We start from the raw sequence: 24,685 nt of genomic DNA, 5'->3' as shown, positions 1-24,685 counted from the left end.
TCAGCTGTATGGATCATCCTTCGATAACTTAGGCACTTTACACGGATGAATGTCATTTTGGTCTTCAGCTACAAGAGTGGGAAAACCTTCGCCTGGTTTTAAGACTTGTCGCACATTCATATTAATCCGTGATTTCAGAAGATAATTCACGTGTGGAGCCCAATATTCCAAGTCATCATCGTCAGTTAAATTTTTCATTAAACATTCTTTAAAACAAACTGTTGCATCGGAAACGTTTTTACAAGCACATGTCCCATTTGGAGAAAACATGACATCTTTAAGTTCGTGTGCACTAATCGGAAGGATTTTCGGTACTGCGTGATAAGCGAGTCTGCTCTCTCCAGCCATGACAATTATATCTCCGCTTCTACAATACATCGCAATCGGTTTTGTTTCCTTCGTTTTTCCTCCAAGTAGAAATATTGCAGTCGGTCCGAAACTGTAATACCACAATGAACTTCATTTTAATTTACATACATTCTGTAAGTTGGTTTCTAGATATAATAAATACAAATATTACAAAATTATAAGTGCAAATTTAAGTTAGAAATTGAACTACAAATGTCATGTCCTGCTAATCAATTAGTCTGGTGTTGAACATTATTGACTAGGGGGTAAACTAATCAATCGATTAGTTTACCCCCTAGTCTATAAAACCGGCGACTGGATATCCCCAAATATGAAACAATTGATAACCAATCTATAATTTGGAGACTTCTTTCAACAAAAGGAATAATTCTACTTGCGTTAAGGCATATGATAAAATGCGTTAAGAATTCTCAAATATAGCTTGCAATCACAAGCACTTGCAATCATACAATTAAATCAAAATTGATGTACCAGGGTGTTGGTTAAACCTATCATTGCAAACTGACTTTACGATGCAAATCTAAATTTGTTTCTTTTGCTGCGATCTATCATTAGCGGAAAGAAAACAAACGTCACTCATTAAGGTGGTTCACAATCTATAATGTTCAACACCAGACAGCAATTTCAAGTCATCGAATCGTTAAAATCAAGTCACAAGAAATAATTATATCAATCATTAATCATGAGAATAACAATAGGGTTTTCTTCGAAGTAACAGAAAAACTCTAATAAAAGTGCTTGGATAAATATGAATGTAATACTAGTCAACAAAGATGGACAAACCTGAATGAAAGCAGTGGCGCAGTGAGATCATATTCTGAATGGTCTGTGTGTCCAGAAAGTGTTGAATCCAAGTGATAATAGTTTATAATAGCTGCTTCAGCTTGAAATTGTTCATATCCTAAAGACTGAGTGATGTATTTAGCTAAACAACCAAGATCTTCGGGAAATGGAGTGAATTTGTCCTTATAGTACAACTGCAAATGGAATAACCTTACTAAGTATACAATATAATAGAACCATATCAAACACAAAACATTTAGGCCTATCTTGAAACTTACTTTTGTATTCCAGTCATAATGATACCCAAGTGTAGTCCACCTCAATTTAAACATACTCGTTTTCGTCATATCAGCTGTTTCACTTAACCTAAATATTTTTCTAAAATTCAATTATGCTTAGGCTCACAAATAATCGCAGAAGATATTTTAAGAAATTTTCAATTCAGCATACATACATTTCATCCCAAAGATTTCCTTCACCTCTCTGTTGAAGTGAATCTAAATTACAGATGTTTGGATTCTCGTGGTAGCACCTGACACATCGGTCAATCCAGTACTTCTGGAAGCCAGGTTGAAAGGGATTTGAAAGGAACCAAAAACCTGTTGAATACAATTGCAAAATGTAGAATCAAACTCTACTAAATTCAAAACTGATGTTATTGGCTGTTTTGTATTGTTAGTCATATCTTGAAAGATTCCAGCAACCTGCTGATAGATAGAATCTGAAACTAGAGGCTACAAAACTTTAGTACCTGGAAATTGTTTGTGTCCGTATAATTTCCAGTGTTTGGCATCTGTCAACCCACAAAATGCTTCCACTGGCCTTTCACTTGGTAAATCATAGAGAAATATCTGAAACAATATGGAAAATGATTTCTTTTTTTCTTATTGTAATTCTTTCATTTACAAAAGAAACTTTAATACTTCATTACTGGTCGATGAGTCTTGAAAAACTAGACTTATGGGATGGGTACATTAAATTTACTGTTTGAACTACAGCTAGTCAGTAACGTGTCTGCGGTTTAGTTGCACAATCTGATATTTTCACAAACCACATATAAGCCCATCTGATTATAAATAAAAGCTTACCACCAACGATTTGGTAGTTGGTAGTTTAGGTAAACCCACAGGGACCTGACAGAAAAAATTTTTGACCCCAGTATCCTAGGTACTATATCTAAAAAAATGTTTTTTTTATATAGTACCTAGGATACTGGGGTCAAAATTTTTTTTTGTCAGGTCCCTGTGGGTAAACCTACTCAAGTTCGATGTCCAATACGTGGCACTATTATATGTTAAGGTTGCAGGTCAGGGAGTGGGCGCCTAAACTACAGTCACCTCAATCAATATTTGAGAAAATATAGTAGAGTATTGACTATCATTGAAAGAAGGCGAAGGGTGTAATAATAAAATTTGGAAGGGGGAAAGGGAACCTGACCGACAGACAGTCATTTTCACAACCTGAATTTTAATTTTTGAAGGATTTCAACAACAAACAGAGCTGTGGGAACTTATTCTCGTTACCTCATCGTGTTTTTCTACATCAGAAAAATCGATGACATCGGCCGATTCGAGCTGTAACGACTTTTGTTTGAAAAATTTGAACGAATCTTTGAATTTAGTGGGCGCGGCCATGTTGTAATTTCGCAGTTAATTTTAAATCCAAAGACGAGTCCGACATCCGCGTTTTAGTCATACTTCGCGACGAACGGTGACAAGTAGACATGACAGCTCTGCTCGAAAAACGGAGATATCTCGACAGAAATGTCGATTGACGCCTATACAAGACCCAGATGAAATGTTCGACTCGATATAGAGTTTCTGGGTGATATTCCTACTCCTCATATTTAAGAGTAGATTTGGTAAGCCACCGAATATTTACGTAAATTCACCTCAAAAATGTCGGCAAAAACCGTCAAAATTTTTTTACATTTGCTGGTCATTTCCTCATTTCGTCTATCAATCTTTTCAATGATATTAAATACCCCCTCGCCTTAACCCTATACTGCACCAACATGGACCACGACGGTGTCAGTATTGAATTGAACTCTACCACCACTAAAGGTCTAGGAACTCAAAGACAGACAGCTGGATCTGTATGTAAGGAAGGAGTGGATGCACTGCCTGTGGAATTATCCTCCCCTGGCTGGGATTCGAATCTGGATGGCATCGCTAGACTCGACCACAGCACGAAACCCTGCCACACTAGACCGGTTGCGCAGGTACATGCGCATGTTTATCGCGTCAAAACTGCGGTGCCAATCGGCGTATAGCCTAATTGCTGAGGCAAATTTCATGGAAGAAATTTTGATGGAAAATCCTGGGCTGAATGAAATAAAATAGGATTTCTGATTGGCTAATAATGACATCATCTTAAGCTGAGCATCTGCACATATTTGGGCTAGTATGGAAGGGTTTTTTTGTTCCGTGGACGAGTCTCGATGCCATCAGGTTTTGAATCCCTACCGGGATATGAGGAGTCCTAAGGTGATCCGGCAATGAGGTTCAGGAGCCTTCCTCCAATTTTTGGTACCACTATCATCGCAAACAACTTAGACCACACAATTTTCTGTTATTTATTGCCGTCTTCAATAATTCTTAAGGTACCACACAAATACACTGTTGAGTGCATCTTCGATTTTGATAGGCCTATAAGGTGTAGGCCTTTGTCACACGGGGTGGCCTCTGACCTGGAAAATCTGGAAAACTCAGGGAATCAGACGAAAAAGGGAAAACTCAAGGAATGTGACAAATATCACATAAGGTCTGGAAAATTCATGGATTTCAGATTGCTATTGACCGTGTGTTTCTTTATCAATACGTGATTAAATGAAAAATGAATGAATTATAACATTTTAAACCTAGAAATTTCTCTGATTCACTCAGAGAATTTTGTGTAATCACATGGAAAAATCGAGGAAAAGGGGTTTTGTATAGGGTGGAAAGTAGCCACCCTGTCACCTATGCCATATAGGCCTAGTAGTTTACTGTTGTAGTAGTCTGTGATAGTGTTTATTTGAAATTGCCCTAGGCCTAAACCTAAGTTGATCCACAGCCCTATTCTTTCATCAATAGTATAATTACTGTGTGGTAAACCTTAAGTGACCTGTCCCTGTTCTGTGGGTCCTGCTATGTGAACAGCCCAAAATCTTCTGATATGCATGTTTCAAGTAATTGCAGACCCTTGCCTATCATTCCGCATTTGTAACCTGTATCATTGGATATTTTTGGTATTATTACTAAGATTCAATGGAATTTTGGTAACCTTATTTACCTATCATTAATCCATAGCTGAAAAGATTAGGTCTATATATCTATGACTATGCTATCCATATACATATACTGATCTTAATATTAATATTTGATATAGACAGGGTACAATTACGTCATTATTCCCTGTATATTTAACATATACTTGTAGGTTAGTCCTGCTGTGTTTAATCCCAAGAGGGAATGATTACCATTGATCCTAATGCTACTTATTGATAACAGCACCAGTTCTAGTATGACTATAAACCGGGATGATACACTAGGGTGACCATTGTGATAGTAGCCTACTGGTTACTTAAAAATCAGCAGGTTTTTACTCAATACTCAACATTGCCAACCTGGTGATCGATGATTATGCAGGGCGTATTTAAAAATCTGTGCAAAAAGTCTAAGGCCAGACTATAAACCTTTTCCCAAAAACCAGTTTCATATCAAATGAATAAGCACTAATAGTAATGTTTTGGTTCATTTCTAGCTTATCGCATTGATATCATATTGTTCCGATGTCAATGAACAATTCGAAGGAAAACGATCTAGTATACTTGTGTCATACTTGTGAATTTGTCAACCTTTTTATTAGTGTCACTAATTTGTTTCTCTATGGTATTTTTCCTTAATGATAAAAATAATAATCATTGTAGTATTAAGGAATGGCCATTCGAATGTTCAATTGAATTGTCCTATTGTTAGTTGTAAAAGAGACTTTCCTTGTTTGAAAACATTGTTGTAGCGCTTGAATATATGAGTCATAGAAACAATTACATTGATTATATATCGCAGGACTTTAATCAAAAAACTTGTCACACTTGGGAATGAGTCATTCATGTATGTACGTACAGTTGATGTGGCAGCTATGATATCATTTAGGCGTTGATAACAATTCCGTCCTAAAGATGCTGACTTCACCATATACTGCCACCTGTTGTGAATTTGCGAAATCAATCGACATGACAGTTTTATCATGAATTTGATTGATTTTTGCGTTGTTTATATACATTGCGAGCTACTCCACCCTGTGGCCTTCCCGCGCGTGTGTGCTTCTAATAATAGAGATCTGACTACCATTGCTATAGCGACCATACCAGCCAGTACGATCCGATCCGTACAGTGTAGACAAGCTGTGATACTGAAATTATAGAAGTTTATATCGCGTATAGTAGCTTTCTTCTATTACTATATGAACGCGCTCTTGAATTTTCAACACGATTATGACAGCTATTACTTCAGCATCGTCATTCGCTCCGGAAAATTTCAATTTCGATTTCACTCTGCCGTCAATTCCATCCTGTCATGCCGGCGGGCGGCCCCATTTCTCCGGTTGCGTTCCGCAATCGGATTATAGTTTTCCCGGGATCGGATATCCGTATTCGAAATGGGTAAGTTTTGAAAAAGGTTAGGCTTCAAAAATTGATTAAAAGCCTTGTTGTTTAGTATGAACTCATTTGTTGACATGATTTTGATGCGATATGTTTACTTCGATTGGAGAAACTTTTAGGCCATATGAGCATTCCTCTGCTTTCTATAGGTTCGTCTGGTTTTGGTTACGCATGGTTAACTAATTTTCAGGTGCAAGTTGGTTGTATGCCTTACTTGTACGATTATTTTGATAGGTAGGCTATGTTTCTACTTACAGGGCAGAATGGCCCCTGCCTGGTGTTTGGTGGACCGTAATGGAACACAGTACAAACTGCCGAAGGCCATGATATTCCTGGGTCGTGAAGAATGCGACGTCCTATTAAAGGTAAGAATGAATTAATAGCTTCATTATTTAATTCATGATATATCCGTATTCTTCTGTTCACTAAGTGTTTCCTGGGCAGTTAGGTCTATGGAAAACCTGATTATTTAGATTTTTCATAAGAATTTGAAAAATGAAATGGAAAAGTGAATTGAATTAGTCGCTTATGAGGTGGCAGTCCTGTCCCTGTCACAGCTACTGAATTATTCTGCCTTTTTTATGATATTTTCAATATTCGTCTATGATATAGTTATCGAGAACTGAAGATATTTATTGAGATGCGTCATACCACAGCTTGAATGCCAAAAAAAATCATTTTTCAGTCTCTGCGAAAAATAGACAGCTATTGTTCTGTTATTGTAAACTGAGTACCGATGATTATGTATAGGGGGCGTTGCACCTCTTGATAAACATATACACAGCTGTTTCATGCCGTGAATGCGTCATAGCTTAAATTATCCTCTTAAACGTACGTTTGAGATTTTATTGAATTCTGGTTAGTGTACTGCTACTTATCATCAGCGGCACTAGTTCAGTTCGGGATTTATTAGTTCTGAGAAGATAACGTATTCAGAGCTTTACAGAATTCTATTGTATGGTAGGTATGGTAATAAGCCTATAATAGCTTGTAGGTGTGAAAATCCTGATAATGATAACAAGCGAAATCTTAAAAGATCTGCCCCTTCGGAGATAATTGTTTCCGTGTAATTCCCCCTTTTGAGAAAACTATGCTTCTTTGTTTCCCACTCGATATTGGTTAGAATGGAAGAAATTTCATGAAAAGTCTGTCAACAGAATTTCTGTTTATAGGTAAATCTTGTTAACTGTCAAAACTTCTCAAAAATCCTCTATAATTGATAGTCATTTGTATAGCACAGTTTTCTGTGTAAAACAAAGTTCGCTCCTGCGGATTAAAGGTTGAAACGAGCACGGAATAGTTTGGTTTTTATGAACGTTTTGAAGTGACATATTTAACACAGTTTGCGTCGACTCAATAACTCGCCTCCTAAGTCTTCTTAAGATTCTTAAGTTGTTTATAATGAGAAACCATAGACATAATTTTTTACGTGCATCTTATGCTTTTCATCGACAAGAAACTTATTTACATTGTTTCGACATATCTATGCTAGGCTAGATCGTTGTTTTCTGCGATGCCACGGAGATTCCCTGCTCGATTCTGAGTCACCACTGTGGCGAGAAAGTTAAATATTTTTATAGTTTTCAGACTAACTTCTATCGCCGAGTCCGTGTGACTCACGTTGTGTATGTTTCCGACCAACACATCAGCCTGTTATCCGTTGCGCTTAGAGTAATATCTTACACCCGATTGTTCCTTCATTCGGAGTTTGGCAGAAGTCTAGAAGTCTAAATACGAATACAAACGAAAACATTGAGAGTGCTCTTCTTTTTTTCAGTCCCGCAGCGTCGACCCACGCCATGCCGTGATAACTTTTGATCATTACGAAGACCTGTATAAAGTGAAAGATCTTGGAAGTCTAAATGGGGTAAGTTGCTAGAATCTCTATCGTCTAGACATTTCTATTCTAATAATGTCGATGGAATTCCTTGGAATCAGCTTGTATTAGGTAATGTTGATAAACGCATTTCTGACATATTGGTATTCACAACGATCTTGAAATCTCCTTCAAAATTGATCATTGCTAAATGGGCTGAAATGTTGAAATATGAAATTCACACATCTGGGTCGAAAAGCTCTCAGCTTTTGTGCATTGTTTGATTCGAGAACCTCTCTGCAAGGCTCTCTCCACTCTCTTGGTTTTTATATATGACTAGACTATCGCCTAGACTATATATCACCAGTAAGTTGCCGGCCAATTCAAAGAATCATATATATTGATCTCTTTATGTATGATCGATCACGCGTCATTACAATTGCGACAAGAAGTAAAGCAAAATCAATTTGGGTGTGAACGTTGTGATGCTACATGTTATTCCACTATACGATGTGTCGGCTATGTAATAAAATCACCGTATGATGAAATAATGATATAATCGAAAATGGACTCGGATCAAAATAAATTGAAAGTATATGAAGGCTTGGAGTATATATTACGTGTGGGTTACCGTTCATGTCAGTGATGCGAATGAACTAAGGGAACACCATACTTACTAAAGATATCCTCTGCTCCTTCTCTTCAAGGCTTTAATCATTACAATACATTGTACAGCTATTTCCCCATTTTGTAGTTGATACATTTCTATAGAATGTTGATCTTTTATTTTTGTCCTATTTTTTACGACATGATAATATTTTCATGGCATTTCAGACGTTTGTGAATGAGAAACGAATACCGGAAGAGGAATATCTGACTTTGAGCCATTTGGACACTATACGATTCGGCTATGATATCCTTTTTGATTGCAAATGCTTACTGTTAAGAGTAACACAAGTAAAATCTTCCGATCTAAACATAATTCAATTTCATGAAGCTGTACACAGCTCTAGAGCTGAAGAATGAAGTCTGTAGGTATCATCAATATGCACGTTTAACTAGACTTACATATTCATCTACATGTATTTCGATCAAATACCTGTTACACGCATTCATAGAATATAGAACTATTTTGATAAATGCTGCCATTTCGCTGTCAGTTAGCGCTTACACAATAATGTTTCTATGTGGCTGCTCGATTTGCGATGTTGAACTTTTTAACTATCGATAGGAAAAATTCGCTGATTACCGGTCCGATTGGCTTTCTTATAACAAATGGGAATAGATTCCAGTTGCTCATGAAATATTTTTCTTCGTGTCTTCGACTATTTTTAATATGATCCGAGGTGATAGTTGCCAGCTGATCGGTAGAACCACTTCGGTTTGCAGTCTTGGAGTAGTAAAGAATTAAGAAACATGATTATGAAACTGCTTTCATCTGAATTCAGGGATTTATTGTGGACTTGAGATTTTGGTTTCAGGATTCAGTACCGGGGTGATTACATTTTCATTCACTAATTCATTTTACTCGAATGGGACAATTTCCCAGAGTGTGTAATTCAATTATTGGAGGAACTAGAATCTAACTCGCATCTGGACCAAAATCTGGCTGGAATTCATATTGAAATTTGGCATATTCATTACAAAACTGGAGAGATTTATGGGCATTTGACAGCTTATTATGGTAGGCCTACCACCACTTACCGCCACCACATACCGGTATGTGGAGATTAGAATTCTGTTCATTTTTGAAACCAGTTTTTAGAGGATTGTATTATGAAGTAGTTTTTCTCAATTCTTCACAGGATTGTCACTTATAATTATCGTTAGAAAAATCATTTGTTTTTATGGAAGAATATTAGCGTGTCATAGTGATGTGAATTTGTTAGTCATTACGCCATCTGTTCCATAGATTTCTATTACAAAGAGAAACCAAAACATAGAAAACGCATTGCTAAAGTACTCGTGTATACCAGTACTAATAACGTAAACGTAGTTTTCTTTGACAAACGATGCCACATCCGATGGTGTATAGGATAGAAAAAGTGGACGAAGCCGATGGAAAATGTGAAATCGACTCTATTCTTTCACAAGCTGCAAAAATACCCGCCTGGGCGAAGCGAGAGGCTGCCAAGCTACCGGTAGCTGATTGTCCGGTAAGCTAGTTTCATACAAAATTCATGAATATTTGGTCTCGCATATAGCATACCCCGCTGGTTATTGAATTTCTATACCTTTTCATATCTAGGATACCTTTTACGCACTTATTTATTAATCAAGATACCACATTCTTTGCGTTAGATATATATTTGTTTACTCAATATATTGTATTTCCATTGCAGGGTTGTTACGCCGAGCAGAGAGCTGTACATCATTATCATCACACATGTGCTGATACCCCTCCGTCTCATGTGCACGCGATACACCCCACATTACCGACAGAATTTAGCAAACAACAGGGATATTATAATTCATGGCCTCGTCAGGCTAGGACGGTTCCCGCGCCGCCGTCAGCTCCCGTACCGATGACGGAGACGCGTTCTCATCATACTCACTACCACCCGGACTATCAGTACCAGACAAGCGGCGAACACGGCCCGTCGACGGGGCACGTACCGCCTCATAGCGGCGCGACGTACCTACCGGAAATTACGCGCCATCACCCGGTATCGGCGTATACTCATCAGCAGCCTTATTACCAACAGTCGGAGTCGGTTTACGTGACGACGCAGCACGGACATTATCCAGTAACGCAGCATACGTATTCCCATGAACCGGTCGTATCGATGCCGGTGCGCGCTGCGTGTCCGACATTCCCTCCAGCTGTGCCTCCCGTGACTTCCTCCTCGACAGTGCCGCCTATGTCGCGATTCCAACATGCGGACAGTCTCGAAAAGGACGACGACGATTCGCAGTGTGGCACGATATCGGAGAGTTTCGCTCTGCTCGCCGAATACCGGTCGCCCGAGTTTGGCGAGGTCATGCTCGAAGGAGATTTATGCAATAATAATGTGATAGCGACGGTGCAGTCTGGTGGCGATTCCGTAAAACAAGTAAATACTCCGATGACTCCGGATTCGATCGGAGGTCGACATGATCGCCGGCGCAGCGTACCGGGTAAGTCTAATTTCTAGATGAATATGGCATTGTTAGGTAATGGAATTAATGTTTAGATGTGTCTAACTTGGCTAACAAATTAATCTTTAAGCCCTCATGGTAAAGTTTGCATTTTGCTCTCTAAGTGTTCAAAAGATGTCATTATGTTCAGTTGTTCTGATGGACTCTTTTGGGCTGGAAGATTGTCCAATACAGCATTTTTTTATATAAATTATTCATTATGGCTATAGATTATAGGATTTTCTACACTGATATGGATATCGCCTACAGTATAAAATCGATGCATCATGAGTACTGATTACAGCCGGAAACTATGATTATTGTCTAACCCTTCTGTCTAGTGGATATCTTGTTTTCACAAGTGCATAGATTGATTGTACAGTGTATTTTAGGTTGTAGGAGCCCGGCTAGTTCGAATGTGAAGGCCTAGTCATTGATTTGGGAGAACTCATTAATTTGATTTTAGTCGATTACTTCATTAATTGAAGGCCTGATTCATCTTAAAATCAATGGGCATCATTTATGCTAATTTGATTTTAAGAAATTTGTCCTACTGCACTGCGTGGTTCCCAAACCTGCGAGTTAATCGTGTGCATATTCAGAGCATTGATGTTTTATTAACCTTTCAAACCATTGATTGTTTACTGCAGAGTTGACTGTGGATATTAGTGGAGCTAATGATGGAGGTATAACTTGAATGTTTAATCAAACTAGATTCATCAAACTTGCTTCCAAGTTCTATTCGCCTTTGAATTTTTAAGTCAGTTGGTCAGGTTTGAACATATGTTCAATACAAAACTTTCACAAGAAAGTATGAATACATAATATCAGGAAGCAATATTGATGATCTATCTAGGCAGTGGAGGCAGCTTATTTTCATATTTGATTTGATTTTGCATGTCTTATTTTTGTGGCACGTACTTGGTTATTAGGCTTATAGGGTCATGCACAAAAACCCGCGATCATGTTTTACTAAGACCAGTTTAATTCCATGATTGTCAATCCCTCGAATCAATTTATTTCAAACAGTTCAACCATTGAGTTATTACGTTTTATTGCTATCTCAACATATATAAGTTTTTAAGCAAATATATATAAGAATAATTTATGAATTCAAATAAGTAAATATACATAGAGCAATGCGCTGTCTGTTGTTGGTGGCAGCTTAATTTTTTTCTTTGTCATCCTTGTCTTCGTGTATGTATTTCGTGATTTTCGGAACGCTTTGATCAGAATGATTTCGATGGTATCGGGTGTATACGAAAGATACTTCGCTGTTCATTAATGTGTTAACCATCGCTGTTTACCGTGCTGAGGTGAAGAATGCTAAGCATCTTGTACGGGAAAACGTCTGTAAATGCAAGGGCAGACGTGATGTGATGCAGTACGTCAAAATTTACTAGCTAAACACAATAACCGCTGTGTTTTAGAGATATCTTCAATCTATTTTTAGCATTACTATTGCCAAAAATAGATTCAGTAATTTTTTTGTAACTATGATTCTTGTCAAAATTTTCGAAACTAGATGTTGTCTAGATGCACAATTTTCTCGCTTATTCACTTAAGTATGAACACAGTATATTTGTTCTTTTTATTCAGCGTATACTGCATTTGAATTGGTTCTTTGCCTTACCATCCTGTCTACTAGTATCTGGCATTAACGAAATGTTTTGAAAAATCTTTTCCATCTTGTGGCTTTGATCTTGTTTCGTTTGTCTTGTTCTGGAATTTTTGTCATTATTGTGAACTTATTTCTGATAGTGGTAACCTGGTATTCATAAAAACTCTATCTAACTGTATTACCGTATATCTATTCTGCTGGGGCTGGTGAATGCCATGGACAATGTCGAATCGAAAATTACATTCAAATTTTTTCTTTCAGCCGATGAAAATCTGGAGACAGTGAAGAAATGTACGCCATTATATGGACAGCCATCGTGGTGGGGAGATGAGGATGCTGAATATAACTATCCTCACACTGCTACCCGTCAACAAGGTATTCAAATTTGCATACATACCCTTTCGGTACAACAGGGGTGGATTAGAAAAATTGGAAGGCTGGGGTCTAAAAGAAAAGGAAGACCGGTTAAAGCAGCCACACCAAAGGGTACAACCAGGATTCTGCCATTGGGGCCAATGTTTTTGTCTGAAATTCATCTGAAAAGATGCAATTTCCGAAGGGATGAGTGTCAAATTCAAACAGAACTCACCTCTTTAATTATTGTAAAATAAAATAATCCCAAGTCAGGAAAACGTTAACCAACAAAAACAGCAACGTTTTGATGATATTTATCATGGCAAAAAGAGCAACATCAATAAGAAGGCAGGAGTCTGGACCCCCTAGATCCACCCTTGCTACGGTTCCCTACATTTTGTGATCAATTAAGTGTACTAGTTTATTCATGTTGGGGCTTATTAACAGCATCATGTATCATAGCTAGTATCTTCAGGATCATCTATACACTGATATGTCAAGCAAGATTCTCTCATTATCTAATGATTATTGATCGATTCCAATTAATTAGTTACAGGTCCGTCTGACTTATGTTATGAAAACCACTTCTAATGTTGCCGTAATCGGTTACTTGTTGCCTTAAACCTGGGTTTCATTTCGTGGCATTTAGTGCGAGTGGTTTATTAGTCTTTATCCCATTGAGTCATCGTGGCTTCAGCAGCTTGTCAAAATAAACCCGAGAAGATACGTTATAAGTTTGTGATTCAACGTTGCTGAAAACCCCAGCCACTTAGCCGCCACACGGCCATCTGTTTCTTGAAGAAGTTTGTATTGTATAATTTGCAGGTGGAGCGGCTGAGTCTTCGACTGCGGATGATAACGCTGCTGAACGGCCGTCGAGTTTAGTTCTGAAATCTCCGGCGGGCGAGACGAGAGACGAAACGAAGTCGTCGGGATCCGCGCCACGGCAGCAGCAGCAACAGCCGGCCGTGCCCGAACCATCGATGAAACCTCCCGAGGGTGTTAGCATGGCATTCACGGTCGAATTCGACGACACCGCGACGAGTTCGAAGAAATTCAGCATGAAGGATAAACTGAGCAAATTCGTGCCGAATAAGATGAGAAAGAGTTTCCGTGAACGACAGTTAGCGAAGAAAGATAAAGATGGCAGCGAGGTATGTTCATGCCGGTATTTCATAGTACCTATACATGGTTCACTATAAGGAAGTTCTGATTTATATATTCAAGATAGGAAAATTTTGGGACCTGACAAATGATGTTCATTAAGGGAGGCATTCACTATAAAGAGGTGTTCACTAAAAGGGAAGTTTTACTGTAGGTGGAATTTACATCATTCAAATTTCTCCTCATTAAGTTTTGCATTCGTAACATAACAAAGTGAGGAATTAAATGTGGTAAAATGTTCCCAGTTAATTCCAAACTTAGTTCTGTACAGTGTGTATTGCGGGAATTTTAATGTATCTAGATTATCAAATATATCCGGTCAGTTGCTCGAAGTTGGTTGAACATCGATGCAGTTACAATAGTTACTACTATGTCAGTTGTCCACTCATTAAGTTGAACCAACTTTTGAGCCTTAGAACCTTGCGGATGAACCTTGCAAAAAATTTGTGAATTATTATAGGCCTAATGATAATCCTTCATATCAGTCAGTTATCCACTTTTCAATTGTATGAATACAAACATGGACATAAACATAAGTGATACACATATATGATATTGTCGTAATAGTTGAAATCAACCAGATGTTATACATGTTCATGTATAATGATATGCTGGTATAAGTCTGGTCATCTAGTCTGGGTCTATAATGTGGGCTTATTGCATCAGAAGCCAGCTGACAGTGGGAATCGTATACTAAAACTGAATATAAACCTCAATAACAATTTGCCAACAGAAAAAAATTAATTACGATCTCATTTCTAGGAAACCAGTTCTAATATTTACGTAAACTAGCTAATGAGCTTACGTTTTCTTTATTCACCTGCTTCGAGTAGAATTTCAAAAAACCGATAATTGAATTATTACTAGTATACAGCCATTCGCTCAGCAACCCGTGTATGTATGGTAACTGGCTACGTCACGCGGATAACACCTGTTGAATAGTAATCAATAATTTGATTTATAGGCATATAGAGTTGAGTTAGGCCAGCTGCTTCTTTCCTCTGAATTCAGTAGGCCTATTTTATGATTCTGCTTAATGAGACGCACTACTGTACACAGCGAGCGCTGCTGCTGTTCGATGGAATATTGGAACTAGCGGCATACTCGATTAGCCTTAGATTTCTGACGGACTTGAATATTTTCTAGGAGGATAAGGACTTATCGCCGAAAGAAGTCGACGAGAGCGCCGCGGTCGGTGGTGATCGCGAGAATCGCAAACGAGCCGGTTACGCATCCGACGGTAATAATCAAAGTCCGTCTGACGAAGAGATGAATGTGAAAAGTGAAGTTTCATCGAAAGGTAGGCGAACGTGAAAAAATAATTTCTAGAGTTATGACTCAGCGCAATGTTGAGGTTTATTCATTCCTAATTTCATGCTTATTTCGGTGGAATTCAGTTGAGAACAGCCTATGCTAATGCTTTATACCTGTCGTTTTATATATTTATAGATAAACGAGCTAAAGTAATGGCCCGACGAGCCAGCGCGCCACCAAGACCTGTTAAAAACTCAGTATTCTCGCGATTGTCAAAAAGTAAGACGAGCAAGCAACAGTCGACGCCATCAAATGTCTCATCATCGTCGTTAGTACCGGAATCGGCATCGTATCTCATCGATAAAATGTTTGACGGTAAATCTTCAAAAACCGCGACTTCGAAAGCAGGTCGTCGAAAATCGGCCGAAAAACCAACTGAATACGAAATGTACAGCGAAGCTTCCAAATTCGATTCCGAATTGAAAAATACCGTATCCGGCAACAAAGCAAAATCGCCAGGTGTTTCCAATGGGGCCACGCGTAAGGCTCTGTCGCTTCAAAAGTCGCCAGGTTTTGCCGTAAGCACGAAGCGTAAAAAATCTATTGAAATAGTCGAAGAAAATGTGGACGAACAGGTCGGTGTGGATATTACAACGAATGGCCACGATTTGAAAACGGATGGAGTCGATCACCTCGATGTGGTCGACAATACGGATAACGTAAGTGAAGCTGGAACGTATACGATTGGCGAGGATTCGAAGTCGAAAGATCTCGACGAAGCCCGACAAAATATCGACACGGCGTTCGGTGTCGACGACGGTTTGAAAGCGGCGCCGCGAGGTGCGTGTGATCCGGAAGATAGCGGCAGCGATGTGAGTGATCGAATTCTCGACGATGATGAGGATTTCGACGCCGATCGGGGCGCGGATCTCGATGAGCTGGAGCGCAAGCGTTCGCAGTTCAGGACTGCTGATAGTATGGATGTGGAAGTCGGAAGTGCTGTAATGGTCGACGAAAATGAATCAGATGTAAGTCGGTCTTAGAAAATTGTGCTATCAACTATTTTCATAAGAGTAGTTGCCAAGCAAAATAAGATATTATTAATATGCAAAATAAGACATCAATTAGACCTTGTTGCTGATTCGAACTGTTTTAGTACTAAACTCCAAAAACTTGCTTTCAACGTCTCTGGTGAAAGATTCATCTTTTTGCTAAGTGCTCTGAAAAATAATAGATTACAATATAGGTTTGTTCGCTATACAAACTACATTACACACAAATAGATAATTGAGTTTTTGTTGAAAATTTTGCGTTTGTTTCACCTCCGGTCTACTTTTACTTTAGTATATTGTCTCAAGGAGTTGTATCAAAAATATATATTTATGATAATATACCTCAATATTTAAATCACAATACATATTGAATGGCTATTGTACTCTTTTCAGAGAAATCGTAAAACTACCAAATCACCAGAAGAACAGGTGGTCGTGCACGAAGGTTTGTATTCAGTTTTAAACATTGATCGATTCATTTGGAATTGAAAATAATTTCAGAAAACCTGCGGAAATTTGTTACTCGCGTCTCCTTAGCTACTCAATATCTTATCAATTACTATTCACTCAGCGATGAAAATAAAGCCACGTGTGTGTGCTTAGTTGAGTTAATTAAAAGCAGTTCCTTTTCTGCTTTCTGTGTAAATTACGCAAGAAAACCGTGTATCAGCGTTTAGGAATTTTTGAGATCTAAACCGCTAGTAACACAAGCGTAAGGAATACCTGCCGCTGTAGAATGTATGTCTGAATTTGCTCTGATGGGGTTGATAAGTGAGGAGGGTTCAACCTCAAAATATTTCTTTCTGAAATGCGTATGATTATTAGGGTTAATTGTAGTGTAACAACAAAACCGTGGTAAAGATGTTCAATTTATATATTTTACAGAAAAAACGCGAACAACAACACAGAAGATTCCTATAGTTACAAAACCAGGAAGACGTTTACCGGCTCTGCCAACAAAACTAGCGAAAACTGAATCAACGCATGATTCACATGAACAGCAAGTCGAGCGGATGCCACCAGACGGTAGTAGCCCTAAGCACCGCAGTTTGGAGAGATTAGATTTTACGGGAATCGACAGCCACGGCGAAATCATCTACGAGGAAAACGGAAGCAGTTCTCTCGTCGTGAAGAGTGATACGAAATTCAAAACTTCGAAATCAGCCGACTTTTCGACGGCGACTTGGACGAAAAAGGGCCCGCGTCTTGTCGAAGTGGAAACCGGCGTAACGTGGACGAAAAGCACTCTGAAGAATTTGAAAAAGGAATATAACGAAAAAGAGCGGAATTCAGCTCGTTCCGGCGCGGATCCGTCGCGATTCGGATTCCGTCACGCGCGATCGACGAGCGACGTGATGACCACCGAACAGTCGGATGAATTCATCGACGACGCTTTGAAATTGAACGTCGACGAATCGCGCGTGAGTCTCGACACGGACGTTTTGTTAAAAGACACGCACGATGTAATGAAAGCGTACTGCGCGAAACAATCGCCGCGTTCGACGCGGAAATACTACGATAACTGTGATAGTCGCACGTATGACGATTCCGGATCGGACGCCGGATCGAGTTATGCCGGCGGCCGCGACGACGCCAGTCCTCGCAACGTCGTCACGCGCAGTAAGGAATTATCGTCGGCGAAGAAACCTCCGTATTCCCCGAGATCTTTGCGTAAACTGTCGTCGGGCAGCGGCGGCGCCGGCGGTAGTCGGCCAAATTTGAAAAAGGAGATGACGTCGAAGGAGAAGGTACTTTTACATTTGAATAATCAGACCGGTAAACGCGGTAGTCTTCCCGGGAAAATGGACCCTAGTTGCGTGCAACACTATCAATACCCCGAATCCGCGGACGGTATATCGGAAACGAACAGCGTTTCGGATATAAGCGACACGTGCATGAGCGATATCGGTTACGGATTTAATCGCGCGGGATCGGGCGGCAAGGGCAAAATGTCGATGACTCGTCCGAATCGAGCGTTCGCGCTGCGACGGGCGCGACTCGAAGCCGAAAACGACACGTTGTCGTCATCGCGAACGAATACCTCGAAATCATCCTCGACGTCGAAATTGTCGAGCGCTAGTCGTAATACCGGTGTGACGGATAGCTCAAGCAGGGTTAGTCTCGGTGCCAAAATCGTCAAACGAAGTCAGTCGGACGTTCAATCCGGTAATTTGAGTAGAGCCGACGGTGGTCGATATAGTTTACGCGGTGTACGACGTAGTTCGAGCGGCGCCGATAAGAATAATGATTCTCGACATAATCAGTTAGCGGCGTCGAAAAGTTCGACGTCGCTGATCGTGTCCGGTAAAAGCGCGAAGTCGTCGAAGTCTTCGCCGTCCACCGCTAAATCCACATCGCAACCGAACAGTCGTTCGAATTCACCGAAATCGGTCGAAAAAACCGCTTGGCTCAGACGTAAGGAGTACGACCCGCGGAAGGCGGCGGCCGACGCGAAAAAAGCGGCCGCCAAAAAGAAGGGGCCGAAAATTGTGAAGCCGGTCGTCTCGAGGCGGCTTTCGGACGACGGTGAGAACGACGCGTATCATCCGCCGGTGCGTAGAATACGTAAAGATACGTACACGTCGTCGAATGAAGATTTATCACTCAGTTTGGACAGCACGAAAGAAGATTACGAGGGCGAAATGTCCGAACAGGGTTCCGAGGAATGTACGGACAAAATCGCTAAAATTAGCAGCGAACTCGCGAAAGATTTACAAACATTGTCAAGCGGCATCGATGAACACGGAAATTACCTAAGTCCGCAGACGGAGTTTAGAACCGAGGTATGTTTAGTCTGTAAAAAGGCAAATGAGATTTTCATCAGTTTTAGCTGGGTCATGGCAAAATTGCGGATGTAGGTTTACAAACAGTTGCCCGACTTGAAGAGCAATGGTTTGCAAACTCCATCATGATCTCCGTACTCATAAACGCAATTTTCGAAACATGTCATTTAAGGTATAACGAAATTTGGCGACAAAAGATGTTTCGAGTTTCATAGCTTAGCTTGTTTGTGTTTTATCTAGCAGTGTCTATCATTGAATTTAAGCCCTCACTTATTTGTCGTCCGATATTTATGAATACAAAATTGTTTTTCAAAATTGGTCTCCTCGATGTACTATGCTGTATGAAACTTGTTTTTTTGCCACCTGCCTTTCTTTTTTCAAATATATCCAAGAAAATTTGAATTACCGTATCCCTTAAATTCATTCAAGACAGTGATTATCAGTGATTATCAATCTGAGTAATTAGGCCTAATTTGGTTTGAATATTTTGTTTTTTCATTAACCACCGGTATGCGTCATTATTTCTATGAATATATTGTATTGAATGTTCTGCTCTGTGCAATGAGCTAATTGTGGAGCAATAAACTGAAATTTAACTTAACTTGCGAAATTGCAAGCTTTATGATCATTTAACATTGATAGTAATATCCTCCTGATAATCAAATAATAAACAGAGCTTGAAAATCCTAATTATGCACAGCTTTCCTCTAATAGGTACATGATAACTACACAGCTTTTTGTGGAGCTAACCGCAATCTAGTCTTATCGGGTCTGATTATGACCTAGACTGAAATTATATATACTGAAATTTCTTAAATCTAAAATCCTCATGTTGAAGAACGAACACATTTGGCCTATATGGATTAGGCGTTGAATAAGTTATTTGAATCAATCATGATGTATAGAAATTTATCTTAACTGCCTATTTTACAACACTTTTGAACATATGGCCGATGCCTACATTAATTGAGGGTTGTCAGAAATCAAGTCTGTCAAGTACATCATATATTCCTCTTTTCAATTAGTCTACTAAATTCATCCTAAAATGAATGCATTCTTGAAGTGTACATAGCAAAAGAATGTTTCCAGCCATCGATATTTATCGGAATTTTCTACGGAATATATGCCATTACTCGATCTTTCTCAATATTATATTATACATGAAATTAGTTAGAATTCTCAGAAGATGAACAGTATTCTATCATATATACGTACATATATATCCTAACTTGTTTGTGATTTTTGATTTGATTAACTTTAGTGCATGTATATCTATTACCAATGAGCTGATCATCCATCAATAAATGGTGACATGTAGTTGGTAAGACCAGCCTGGATCTCTTTGTTTTCAGGAATTGCTTGCCAGCATGTTCAGTACATCCAACAACACTACGAGCTCCGCCTTTCAATCGCCCAGATCTAGCAAATCAAATACGCCATGTTCTCAGTTGTGCTGCACATGCCCGTCGTCAGTAGTGGCGCGGCGGCGCTATCGTAACCGAACGCCGCTCTCCGATCAGGAAGACTACGCGCCGTCATCTACACGAGGAAAGGTGGGGTTTCCTAGGAAATATTTTCCCCGGTGGAGGTTTACGAACGACCAGTACTTTCTCCATAGCCCTTCGAAATGAACTGGCTATTAGATTTTTCCCTTTCGAATCTTAACTTTTCAATCAAGTTTCTTAAACCTTCCTACCAAAGTAAAACAACCTTTTAAGAAATGAACGTTAACTGTTTGTCTCTCGTCGAATGTGAATTTAAATCACAATCAAAGTTCTTATCTTACTAATGTCTTCCGCATTTCAATGGCTGATAAGTACCTGTGCATGCAAGTCGCCATACTGGCCATCTTAGTTGATTAAGATCAGTATACGTATGACTAATCCAACGTTAAGCATCACAATTTGCTCAATCTAGACTCTTCAGTCCCTTGTTTGGCCCTATGAATATAGTTTTGGTCCAAATCTTTAGTTTTTGGTGTAGATTTTCAGCTTTTCATAGAGCCTTACCAAACCGCATGGAAGCCTTCCTCATTCTTTGAGTTCTCTCGTAATACGTACCCCTTCAATTGTTATTACCAATCTTATTCAAACTGGGTGGTGGTGGCAGCTTTTAATTCGTCTATGAAATATTTATCATTAATGTTGAGCTGTTAAATGTGTTGGTCTGTGTGCATTGCATATCTGACAAAGTTACAAATGATATTAACAAGACACGTATAAAGATAATTTCAAAATTGAGTTGATGCCTATGCCTTAAATTTCCATTCAGGAAAATACTTTAACCTTAACTAAATATGATTTATAACTTGCCTCGTAATTCCATTACATGCCATGTGCTTTTGACAGATAAAATGCCTAACAAAACATATAGCTATGTAGAAATCAATAAGCGCAATATTTGCATGCTTCAAATTGCTTGTTTGATATGAATGATGAAATTAGTAAATATACTCGAAGTATTTTTGACGTACTAACTGTGTCAGATGGTATTGTACCATTACCATGTCAATTTATTTTCAGACTTATGACAGTTTGTTTGTGAGCTCCATACAGTGCATGTCAGCGAAACTCCGTGAAAGTACACAGGGTCTTATTTCTAAGCTACGGTAAGTGGAATTTTGGCAGCAGTTATGTAAAAGCAGTCCACTGATCAACATTGTCCTCATATTTTTTTTCTGTTGGCCCCTGGTCTTCGTCCTCAATCAATTAATTACCTTTAGAATGTTATAAAACTCCCTATTTCCTATATCGAGATTTTGCTTTTCCTTTTAGTGAAAATGAAGTGCTTACTGAATCTCCAGTGCAAGATTTGCCCGATGAACAATCGGAAAATGAACTTCCAGGGTACAAAGCTGCTGACCAGGATCTGGCAGCCATATTGAAAAATCTGCGCATCGTTGAGAAACATATTAAAGGTATAACAATGTACATGCATTTCTAGGAAACTGGAAAATATGTGTCATTATCAAATGTTACCCTATTGATTACTACTAGTTGTCTTGCACATTTGATGAGTAAGGCCTATTCTCTCTCCATAAATGCTAATCAATTCTTCTATTTTTTTAGCAATTGACGTCAGCTTATTTCCGGAATCGTCTGGCTGTGGCTCAACTATCGAGACGTCTGCTGACGACAGCGAATATCGCAGACGAGTCGAGCAATTGTCAGATTTTAAGCCGATCGACCACCCGAGTACCAGCAGCAGCAGCGGTAAACTGCATCATTCACATCGCAAACAGAAATCTTCGGATTCATCCGCGGCAGATTTTGACGGCGAGGAGTATTTCTAACGACGCCAGTTTTAATGTATGCTAAGCAAAAAGAAAATAACCAAATACAGCTGTTTTCTAAATGGAAATTCGAAACTATTTTCAAGCATGAATGTTTCTTTATCATTGGACTGTAAATGAAGAGAAAATGGTGATAAGATGTTTCATATTGATATATTTTGAATTAGAACGACAAGTTCAGCAGCTTTCAAATGAATTACTAACATAGATTTTTTCTGCTAGTTGCTTTTGGTTGTCGCTGAACGGGTAGCACAATGATTAACACGATTCTTGTAAAAACTCAACCCAGTACATGCTTTATCAACATCCTTTTGTTTCATCAAACTTTCCAACTTTTCATTGTCTTCTTATATCATCTTCAGAATTAATATCAAAACTTAGTGTAAGTGTTTGAAGAAAAGAGTTCAGTGGTTTGTAGATTGTTACCATATTACATCATTATACTCGAACATTTTACGGCAGATGTGATAACTAGTTCTAATAAGTAAATTAACTCAAATGTGTTAACTCTAAAGTAGGTATTTGATTCATGTGATGAAATTATTTCGTTAACAATGCAATTATCATTATATTATTGGTTGTTTACAAGAAAATATTAGAATGAAATTTAACATCTTGTATCATTGGTGTCCAACTGTGTGCATGTTTTAATGTATATGTCTACATGTGATTACTTCATGTGCCGTAATTCTGTAGGAAATAGCATAACATCGTAATAAAGAGATATCTTGGTGTATATTAATCTTATGAGAACATATTCTCAATATCATTCTGACATAATGTGTGAAAATTATGGTAAGATCGAATAGAAACATTTCATAAGGTTCGAAAGGTTTCTAAAACTTTTGCTGAACAAGAACATCTATGCGAATGGATTATTGTACAATGATTACGTAACTATGACATCCTAAATGTTCGTGACTCTTCATAGCATGCAAAAAACTTTATTAGGTATTTAATGTTTTACATATCATAGTGGATCTCTTGTTATGATATGGTTTTCGTGATTAAGAACCGCTCTAGCTGGAATATTGGTAATGGAATATTAAATAAGCTACCATCTTTTCTATGGCGCAGAATTCCTTCATTTCAAATCGGTAAACCAGGTTGTTTTGTTTTATATTTTCAAGCAACTATTACATTGTTGATGCACTTTTTGGACCGATAAACATAGAAAATAAGATGAATATTTGTTATCAAATAAAGGTTGTTTATTTGTACGATTTATTATTATGGACTTTCGTTTTAGAGTCCATGGAATTATCGATTGCTTAATCCCACGTATTTGGTTTTTTGTCTGGATGGGTTGTCTGAAGTACTGAATGAAAAAAAAATAAAGAATCAAAATTTCTAACAAAATAGAACAATTCTTGGTTCAGACCTTTCAGTGAAGACTTAAGTATTAGGAATTGTTTTCACACCATTTACCGTAAGCTTTTTGCTGTGGCTTAAATCGCAAAATTTAATACTTATTTCCAAAGCAAACTGCTATTATTATAAGGATTTATTTTTTCAGCCTCAAAGATGGCTACAATACAGTATATCATGCCAGGCTAAGTTTTCTTTTTTTTCAACAAAAGAGGCTCTTCACAAAGTTTTGAATAAAACTAGTCAATACCAGTATGTATACGTTCAACATGTCATAGAAAAAGGTTGCTGATATGTATGTTTCATCCCAAGTGATGTGATGAGATTCTTCGTAAGAAATTTATGTTTCTGTAAATTACATTTTCATGTATTAAGGTTGTTAAACCTATGAATTCAATGTGTATTTCATATCTGTAGTCATCAAAAATAGTAAAACCGAATTTTGATATGGTCAGCCTTTAGTACTTTCTACCAATGAGCTTTATTCGGTTATCTATTGTTTGTGCAATCATTTTTGATAGTTGTGGTCACATCTTCAAATAGAAAAATTATCACCAAGTTACTATTACTAGAGCAGTTTATCAGGCTCCCTGCTATCGTAAGTAGTTGATGATTCAAATGGCAACCTCCGTGATAGTTTAGAACTACTATTCCTATTATAGCTAGCAATGGATCATGGGTGATTGTATTATTTAAGGATATTTTTAAGATAATTTTGGTGCTTTAACAATGAATGTTTTAGTTTCAACAGATATGAAATATTTAACGTATTAATTTCATTTCCTGGAGCCTCTGAATGGAAGTAAAAAGATGCTTTGTTTTTATTTTTAAGTATATGAGCGGAAATGGATGTGAATATCATTTCATCTGTTTCTTCATTGCTTTTGTAAATGAGGGCCAATAAAAACCTGGCTTCTAGTGATACTCTATCTGAAATGAAATATATGTTTTGTTTCCTTTAATTTGTACTTTTCATCTTAGTGTTTAAAGTTTGGGGTAATTTCTCTTCAGCCTAGCTTTAAAGCCATTACAATTATCCGTGGCTAAATAGGCTAGTGTGTTCGTAA

General features: G+C 38.3%; 2 protein-coding genes across 6 annotated transcripts; one reads left to right on the top strand and one right to left on the bottom strand.

Moving 5' to 3' along the window:
* On the bottom strand, positions 1–2,788 carry LOC141912751 (nucleic acid dioxygenase ALKBH1-like). The gene is made up of 6 exons (XM_074804168.1): positions 2,676–2,788; positions 1,904–2,003; positions 1,607–1,751; positions 1,431–1,518; positions 1,153–1,346; positions 1–439 (listed from the first exon to the last, which is right to left on the bottom strand). The coding sequence occupies exons 1-6, from the start codon at positions 2,784–2,786 to the stop codon at positions 1–3; spliced, it is 1,077 nt and encodes a 358-aa protein (XP_074660269.1). The 5' UTR covers positions 2,787–2,788.
* A 74-nt stretch (positions 2,789–2,862) lies between these two features.
* Positions 2,863–24,549, top strand: LOC141915508 (uncharacterized). Of its 5 annotated transcripts, none has more exons than XM_074807076.1 (17): positions 2,863–3,013; positions 6,055–6,162; positions 7,575–7,664; positions 8,448–8,528; positions 9,635–9,769; positions 9,956–10,730; positions 11,381–11,416; positions 12,613–12,726; positions 13,531–13,859; positions 15,016–15,169; positions 15,319–16,151; positions 16,569–16,620; positions 17,061–18,958; positions 20,311–20,511; positions 21,481–21,566; positions 21,733–21,875; positions 22,027–24,549. In XM_074807076.1, the coding sequence occupies exons 2-17, from the start codon at positions 6,061–6,063 to the stop codon at positions 22,248–22,250; spliced, it is 5,253 nt and encodes a 1,750-aa protein (XP_074663177.1). In that variant the 5' UTR covers positions 2,863–3,013; positions 6,055–6,060; the 3' UTR covers positions 22,251–24,549. The 5 variants fall into 5 exon arrangements, with proteins under 5 accessions (XP_074663177.1, XP_074663175.1, XP_074663176.1 ...); XM_074807074.1 differs by lacking the exon at positions 2,863–3,013 and adding an exon at positions 5,242–5,797; XM_074807075.1 differs by lacking the exons at positions 2,863–3,013; positions 11,381–11,416 and adding an exon at positions 5,242–5,797.
* The last annotated feature ends 136 nt before the right edge of the window (positions 24,550–24,685 follow it).

This window comes from Tubulanus polymorphus, chromosome 1, assembly GCF_964204645.1.
Source record: "Tubulanus polymorphus chromosome 1, tnTubPoly1.2, whole genome shotgun sequence".
NCBI classification, from domain to species: Eukaryota; Metazoa; Nemertea; class Palaeonemertea; order Tubulaniformes; family Tubulanidae; genus Tubulanus; species Tubulanus polymorphus.
The sequence above is the reverse complement of the archived record's forward strand: the minus strand, read 5'-3'. Positions and strand labels throughout refer to the sequence as shown.

Coding starts and splice junctions, on each gene's coding strand:
- LOC141912751 (XM_074804168.1), bottom strand. CDS start 2,786: ATGGCCGCGCCCACTAAATTCAAAGATTCGTTCAAATTTTTCAAACAA. Junction 1,752..1,903: donor CGGACACAAACAATTTCCAG/GTACTAAAGTTT, acceptor TGTATTCAACAG/GTTTTTGGTTCCTTTCAAAT. Junction 440..1,152: donor GCGCCACTGCTTTCATTCAG/GTTTGTCCATCT, acceptor GTGGTATTACAG/TTTCGGACCGACTGCAATAT.
- LOC141915508 (XM_074807074.1), top strand. CDS start 5,630: ATGACAGCTATTACTTCAGCATCGTCATTCGCTCCGGAAAATTTCAAT. Junction 8,529..9,634: donor CTATACGATTCGGCTATGAT/ATCCTTTTTGAT, acceptor ACGATGCCACAT/CCGATGGTGTATAGGATAGA. Junction 13,860..15,015: donor AAGATAAAGATGGCAGCGAG/GTATGTTCATGC, acceptor AATATTTTCTAG/GAGGATAAGGACTTATCGCC.